General features: G+C 54.5%; 2 protein-coding genes across 3 annotated transcripts in view; both read left to right on the forward strand.

Moving 5' to 3' along the window:
• prickle3 (prickle homolog 3) overlaps positions 1-2442 on the forward strand; it is a 25916-nt gene extending 23474 nt beyond the window's left edge. The window contains exons 10-12 of one of the 2 annotated variants that reach the window (XR_014554367.1): positions 1-192; positions 293-1229; positions 1310-2442. The exon at positions 1-192 is cut by the window's left edge and continues 195 nt beyond it. Coding sequence is in view for 1 of the 2 variants with exons in the window: in XM_083675547.1 (XP_083531673.1) it covers positions 1-192; positions 293-759 (659 nt within the window). In the remaining variant the exon portion in view is untranslated. Of the gene's footprint in view, positions 193-292 lie in introns of both variants that reach the window. The other variant, XM_083675547.1, reaches the window with a different exon arrangement.
• A 960-nt stretch (positions 2443-3402) lies between these two features.
• Positions 3403-7061, forward strand: fam110a (family with sequence similarity 110 member A). The gene is made up of 2 exons (XM_083674362.1): positions 3403-3513; positions 5546-7061. Exon 2 carries the CDS (start codon positions 5733-5735, stop codon positions 6981-6983), a length of 1251 nt encoding a protein of 416 aa, XP_083530488.1. The 5' UTR covers positions 3403-3513; positions 5546-5732; the 3' UTR covers positions 6984-7061.
• The last annotated feature ends 439 nt before the right edge of the window (positions 7062-7500 follow it).

Genomic DNA, 7500 nt, shown 5'->3' on the forward strand with positions numbered 1-7500 from the left:
CAGCACGGGTCAGCTTCCGCGAGCCAATCAGCTGCAGCTACTCGGTGGATGAGGATGAGGGGGAGGAGGAAGAGGAGGATGAGGAGGGAGGAGAGGGAGAGGAGGAGCAGGCGGAGGAGGAGGAGATGGAGGGAGGTTTTGGGCGGAGGCTCCGCCTCCAGAAAGGCGTCCCCCCTCAGATGGACCTGCTGGGTAAGTTGAGCTTCTTCTTCTGAAAAGTATTCAGTCGTTTTAAACCAATGGGTGTCCTCCTTCACAATTGCTGATCTTCTCTTTCTGTGTCATGTGACAGACGGGTCGTACCGACATCGTAGTTTGCGGCGGGGGTGGAGCCGTGGCCGTGTGGCCTCAGACTCGCCGGTCCACCTCAGCATGGACAGACGCCTCCGCCACCCTCGTCCCGACCGGCCCCGCCTGGAGGGGGGCTCCCCCACCTCCCCGGACCCCCACCCCCTCACCCTTCACCCCCGGCCCGGGGGGCAGGACAGACACGAGGACTCCTGCTCCACCTGCTCCTCCTCCTCAGACTCAGAGGAGGACGGCTTCTTCCTGGGCCAGCCCATCCCCCTGCCCCCCCAGCTCCGCAGGTCCCAGGCAGGGGGGGGAGAGATGGGGGGAGAGAGGGAGGGAGAGGCGGAGAAGGAGGGAGGGAAGGAGAGGGAGGTAGGGAAGGAATGGGGTTTGAGGAGCAGCCTGAGGAGAAAGAGGACCAACAGCCTCGGTGTCAACGACAAAGACAAGAACTGTGCCATATCCTAACCCTAGCAACAGCCCCTAGCAACAGAGAGGCAATGGAGAGGCAGAGACTCTGATGAATGTTAAAGGACGAGTGATGGTCAAATCCTACATCCCTCTCCAGGCCACAGAGGGCGCTCTCTCTCTGTCACTGATAAGACGATGGACGCCTCAGAAGACATGATACTTAATCAGCTTCAACACTGAAACTCTGTTCTCTGAGATTCCTCCTTTGAACACAGCAGCCCCTGTTAATACGTCAACCATGGAGGGAACTTCTGAACCCAGAGGACCAGAACTGACTGTCGTCAGTGACGATGGGACGTAGCAGAATGACCAGAAACATCATATAAGACGTTTGAAAACGTTGGGTTTGGGTTTGTTAGACTGGAGAATGAAACTGCAACCATGGATGGAGTCTGGAAGCTACAGGCTTTTGCTTTAAAGTGTGTGTGTGTGTGTGTGTGTGTGTGTGTGTGTGTGTGTGTGTGTGTGTGTGTGTGTGTGTGTGTGTGTGTGTGTGTGTGTGTGTGTGTGTGTGTGTGTGTGTGTGTGTGTGTGTGTGTGTCTGCAGTGTGTGTTACAGCACATAGACAGGCTGTGTTTAAATAAGGAGCACTTTTCCACCCAGACTGAGCGCCGTGTTGAACAGAGATTTCCCATCATGCATTATAATGTCCAGGTGACTCCTGGTTTTGAGCTGGTGGGGAGAGAATACTCTGGTGGAGGCCGAAATCAGAGGACAACACCATCCTCATTCCATCCCATGCATTACAATGAGCCTGTCCTCCGATTTCTACTGCCGCCAGCCTCCCCTGCTCCAGTAGCATTGTTTATTGTGGGTAAAACCTCCAGCATTCTTACCCATTTTTGTATGTTTGTATTCTGTATATTGATGTCAGGATTTGAGGACTCAGAAGCTCCTCTAGAGGGCGCTAGAAACAGACCTGTGTCTCATACGCTGGTTACTTCCTCAGCTTCCACACCTCAGGGGAGGCTGCTGGAGGTAGAAATCGGAGAATGGGCTCATTGTGTTTGATACCATTCCTCGTTCCATTCCATGCATTACAGTGAGCCCGTCCTCCGATTTCTACCTCCTCCAGCCTCCCCTGGCACACATGCACTCATAACAACATGACCCAGATTGTGCTGGCATTGATTCCAACCTCATCTTCTACCAGGCCAAGAGGACCGTTTGGACCAGAAGTCTGTTGCAGATATATAATAGGTAGATGTTGTGTGTTGTTGTCAGAGCTGGATAATAATGTCTCAGCTAGTTAATAATGATTGGTTATTGTTATTACTGTTATTATTGTTCTTTTATCCAACAACCACCAAATACTGGGGAAGCTGTCAGTGAATACCAAATCAAAACATGTCACTTCCCACAATGTGATTCAGTGCAGACTCCTAGGCACGTGTGTGTGTGTGTGTGTGTGTGTGTGTGTGTGTGCGCGCGTGCGTGTGTGAGTTTTCTAAGCCTCTGTGTGGAAAAAAAGGAGCCAGACCATCATCTATGTACATTTAATATGTTTTTGATCTAAAACACATTTTATTACTTCCAGTTGTGTTGTTATTTTTATATTCCTGGGTGCTGGTTCTTGTATAAAACACTATTCAATCAAACTGTTTTCAGAGATTTTGAGGAATTTTTTTTTTCTGTAAGTCGCTTTGAAAATAGGGAAAATAAATTCACTGAAACAACAATGTGTTGTCTTTGTTTATCTGAATAAGTGTTCCATTCCTCAGATGCTCAGCGTGGCGCTGAAGGAATTATATTTCGAGGCTGACAGGTGATCATGAGTGATCTGGTCTGCTGAGGACAGCCTGCAGCACAGACCCAGACCTGACGACAGGACCACTGATGATGATGAGGATGATTCCCACTCTCCACACGGTCGCTGCAACTGCACAGGAAACAAAACAGACAGCCTTCTTTGTAGCACAGTGAGACGTCTCTGGTTGAGGCAGTAGGAACAGCAGGGCAGGTGTGATTCCTACCATTCAACAAACCTGTTCACTACCAGCTATGGTTGTTTTCATTTAGATACTTGGCAGAATGATTTTATACCATTAAACTAGTTCTCTGTGTTGCCAGACGAGTCATCAGCCTCAGTACAAGGATGTGAAACCTCAACTGTGTGTCAGGAGTAACAACAAACCTCGAGGCATCAGGGGAGGAAACCCTAACCCTGGACCTTGTTTAAATACTTTCAACATGCATCCTTCCTTCCCCTCCTCCCCTCCTCCCTTCATCGAGGATCTGATCTGATGTGACTGGAGGTGAAAGCAGGTTTTCCACTGCAGCGCTGTTACCAATCCAGTCCTGTCAGATCAGTGGTTTATTCAAGGAAGGAATGCTGCATCTAAATAGTTAAACAGGGTGTGAGGCTGGCCACTGTCCTCCAGCCAACACACCCTAACCCTAACCCTAACCCTAACCCTAAGCCTAACCAACACACTGTGACAGAGAAGAAGAAACAAACTCTAGGAACCACCAGGAAGGAAACTGGCAATGGTCACATGACTGAAGAAGTGCCTCTACTTCCTTATGTGTGACTGATTGGCCAGAGCAGTCAGGAGGGGGAGGGGCCGGAGGAGGAGCAGATGAGTGGTTGAACAGGTTTGGCTGGTTGGTTGCTCTCTGCCACTTTCAGACACGTTCACACTTCACAGTCTGCGGTTGAGTTCTTCACTTCTAACCCACCTCTGTCTGAGCTGAGGGGAAGCCTGTGAGTCCTGCTGGGCAGCCTTGAGCTTCAACCTCCCACTCCCAAGGTGAGTTTTAATCAGGGGGAAAGGTCAGAATACTGTGTGTGTGTTTGTGTCCTAGTAACCCACGTCTTCAGCCAGCCGGGACCGGAGCCTGTCAGGACAGGACCTGCTATAGGCCGTGAGATGGCGGGGATGTTTCAGACAGGGATGTTTACCTGGCTTGTGAGCCTCAATTAGTCTTTTGTCATCTGCTTCCTGTTTGGACGGTTGCACGGTGGTGTGTTTTCTCCTCCATACAGGAACATGTAGAGACTTGACACTCAGCCGGAGGATCCGTCTATTCGTCTGTTTGACGTTTGACATGCCTGTGTGTTCACTGTTCCTCTTCAGGGCTTAGAGAAGAGGTTTTTCACCTGCCATGTATTTCCTATTATTTACAACAGAATGTTCTCTGCACAAACTTACAAGTGTGTATGCGCACGTCTGTGTGTGTGTGTGTGTGTGTGTGTGTGTGTGTGTGTGTGTGTGTGTGTGTGTGTGTGTGTGTGTCTGTATGTGTGTGTCTGTATGTGTGTGTCTGTATGTGTGTGTCTGTATGTATGTGTGTGTCTGTATGTATGTGTGTGTCTGTATGTGTGTGCGCATGTCTGTATGTGTGTGCGCATGTCTGTATGTGTGTGAGGGGGGAGAGGGGGAGGGACATAAAGACATCAAGATGGAGAGATAGGGCCAAGCAGGTAGAAATGTGATGAGACAGTTGTGGAGCTGCAGCCCCAGGAGGGGTCAGAGGTCAGGCCTGGCTCAAGCAGGAATGAGAAACATGTTGACAATGTGTCTGCCAGATCGCCCTTATTGGAGCAGTGTCTTTTAAACTCACACAATCTCCCCTCCTCCTCCCCCCCCTCCTCCTCCCCCCCCTCCTCCTCCCCCCCCCCCTCCTCCTCCTGCTACAGAAGCTGATAACTGCTTTGTCATCCAAATTGTAGCACTTTATCTTCCAACCACGCATCACAACAAAACAGGGACTCTGTGTGGGTGGGTGTGTATGTGGGTGTGTGGGTGGGGGTGGGTGTGTGGGTGTGTGTGTGTGTGTGCGCGGGCGGGGGGGGGGGTGTATTTTCCATTTGCTCTTGGCAGCTAGGTTTCAAGAATGGACAAGCCTCTCTCAGCGCCTCTGTCATAGAAGGTATGCAGACTGAACGTTCCTGAGAGAGTCAGGCTCATGAATCTGGTATTTCTGTCAAACCATTGCTTAGTAAACACATGACTGACCACATAGGTGGGAAACGGCTGGTTCACAGATACTAAACAGAGCCTCCTTCAGTGTGAACAGCCTGGGGTCTGGCAGAGCAGCCTGGGGTCTAGCAGAGCAGCCTGGGGTCTAGCAGAGCAGCCTGGGGTCTAGCAGAGCAGCCTGGGGTCTGGCAGAGCAGCCTGGGGTCTAGCAGAGCAGCCTGGGGTCTAGCAGAGCAGCCTGGGGTCTAGCAGAGCAGCCTGGGGTCTGGCAGAGCAGCCTGGGGTCTAGCAGAGCAGCCTGGGGTCTAGCAGAGCAGCCTGGGGTCTAGCAGAGCAGCCTGGGGTCTAGCAGAGCAGCCTGGGGTCTAGCAGAGCAGCCTGGGGTCTGGCAGAGCAGCCTGGGGTCTAGCAGAGCAGCCTGGGGTCTAGCAGAGCAGCCTGGGGTCTAGCAGAGCAGCCTGGGGTCTAGCAGAGCAGCCTGGGGTCTGGCAGAGCTGGGGGACATCACCTCATTGTCCTAACACTCACAGCTGTTGCTGAGTGGAATTGTTTCTGTCTGTCAAACAATAGTTTGTTGACAGCTGTGTAGCCCCCCGCCCCCCCCCCCCCTCCTCCTCCCCAGTCTCTTCTCTTGTGTTGTGTGTGAGTTGAGGTTCATCTGTTGTGTGTGTGTGTGTGTGTGTGTGTGTGTGTGTGTGTGTGAGTGAGGTACTTCAACAGTGATCTAAGAGAGAGATGCTTCTATCTCTGAGGTAAAAGTCTGTCAGTGTTGATTGTTAGCTTGTTTACATATTGTGCGTGCGTGCGTGCGTTTTCTAGTTGTCATTGCTAACGGTGTGTCTCCTGTTCTCCCCTGCAGGACATCCAGGCGTTTGACGCTCAGAGGAGTTGATCCTGAGGGAGCAGCAGCTGACCAATCAGAGGGCTTAACTACAGCAGCCAGTAGTAACACATCGTAGAGAGAGAGAGAGAGAGAGAGAGAGAGACCAGGAGGAGCTTGCAGTCCCCCAGCGGTGCCCGCCCCCCCTCCCCCCCCCCCCAGCAGCATGTCCATGGACGCCCTCCAGCCTGTCCTGAGGCGCCAGGTGAGGACCCCTGCAGCCCCGCCCAGCCGCCTGCTCACCAAGGGCCCAGAGTTTTTCCGGCCGGCAGGGGTGGGGCCAGCGGGGCGTAAACAGAGCGCCGTAGAGCGGCTGGAGGCAGACAAGGCCAAGTACGTCAAGAGCCCGGTGGCCCTGACCAAGCAGCGGCCTATCAGAGTGCCCCCTCCTGTGATGCGTAAGCCCCTGATGTCCCCCCCGGTCGCCCTGCGCCCCACCCGCAAGACCCCGGCCCGCCCCCACACCCAGCAGGGGGGGGGCACCCCTCTGGACCTGGAGCACCTCAGCAACCTGATCAACGGGGTCAGTGACGCGCCCCCCTCCCCCCCCGCCGGGAGCCCAGAGGAGGCTCCACCCCCGGACTGCCCCAACAGCAGCTCTCCCTGCCCCTCCTCCTCCACCTCCGCCACCGAGGGAGCCATGGGGGCCGAGGGGAAGGGGGACCCCGGTCCTCCTGACTGGTCCAGTCCAGGCAAGGTGAGGGTGAAGGCCCTTGGCCCAGTGAGGGCAGAGGCCCCTGGCTCTGGGTCTGGGTCTGGTCCCACTGCAGGGACCATCCGTAGAGTGGACGTCATGCCCCAGACCAGGCCGGTGAGGACAGCCTTCAGAGGCCAGCAACAGCTGATGCGTCTGCCCCTGCACCCCCACCTCCCCCTCCGCCCCGCCTTCTCCCCCCTGCACCTCTTCCACCCCAGGACCACCCCAGGACAACCTTCCCCTCTCAAACCCATCCCAGCTCCCCCCCCACCAGACCACACTCTCTCCCCTGCCTCCCCCTCCCTGCCTCCCCTCAGCCCCCCGGGTCGCCCCCCCAACTCCCCTGCCGTCACCCGCCTGTCCTCCTCCAGCTCCAGGAAGCGGCCCTCCCTGACCCGCTCCAAATCAGACATGAGTGACCGCTGCTCGCGGGCCGGGACTGACATGGAGCGCTTCTTCAACCTGTGTGGGCTGGACCCAGCGGACCTGCCGGCGCTGGCCGGGCCCGGCTCTGACATCATGTCCATCACACGGCTCTGCAGCGCCAGCGCCCCGGGGTCAGAGGTCGCAGGGGCGGGGGAGGAGGAGGAGGAGGAGGAGGGCGTGGCCATGGAGAGGCCGCCCTACGGGGTGTCGGTCATCGAGAGGAACGCCAGAGTGATCAAGTGGCTGTACAGCGTGGGCATGGCCAAGAACAGCGCCAGGAACACCACCGTATAGACCAATGAGAGACAGGCATGTAAACTTATAGACCAATGAGAGACATGCATGTAGACACACAGGACCTGAGGGGCTCAGAGGGGGTGGAGGGGGTGGGGGTGGGCAGGACCTGAGGGGCTCAGGGGGGGGGGCAGGACCTGAGGGGCTCAGAGGGGGTGGAGGGGCGGTACACTTCAAACTACCTTCAGATGACCACAACAGGAAGAGAGGGACTGCCTGTTTAAACGCTGAAGATGAAGATGATGAAGAAGACTGATGAGGGTTGATCAGGTGACTCGTCCATCGGTCAGAGGTCATCTGACAGGTTATTTATTGCGAGGTGTGTGGTACTTCTATCGCCTACGACGATGACAGAGATGTTTTTGTGAGATTTAGATTTGTATTCTAAACTGACTGACAGAACGTTCTTTTTTTTTTCTTCTTTTTTTTACCTGATAAAAAAGTGTCTGTGTCTCATACCGGGCTGTCCCTAACCCTAACCCTAACCCTAACCCTAACCCACACTCTGTCTGTAAAT

This window comes from Argentina silus (assembly GCF_951799395.1).
Source record: "Argentina silus genome assembly, chromosome: 8".
In the NCBI taxonomy this organism is placed as follows: Eukaryota; Metazoa; Chordata; class Actinopteri; order Argentiniformes; family Argentinidae; genus Argentina; species Argentina silus.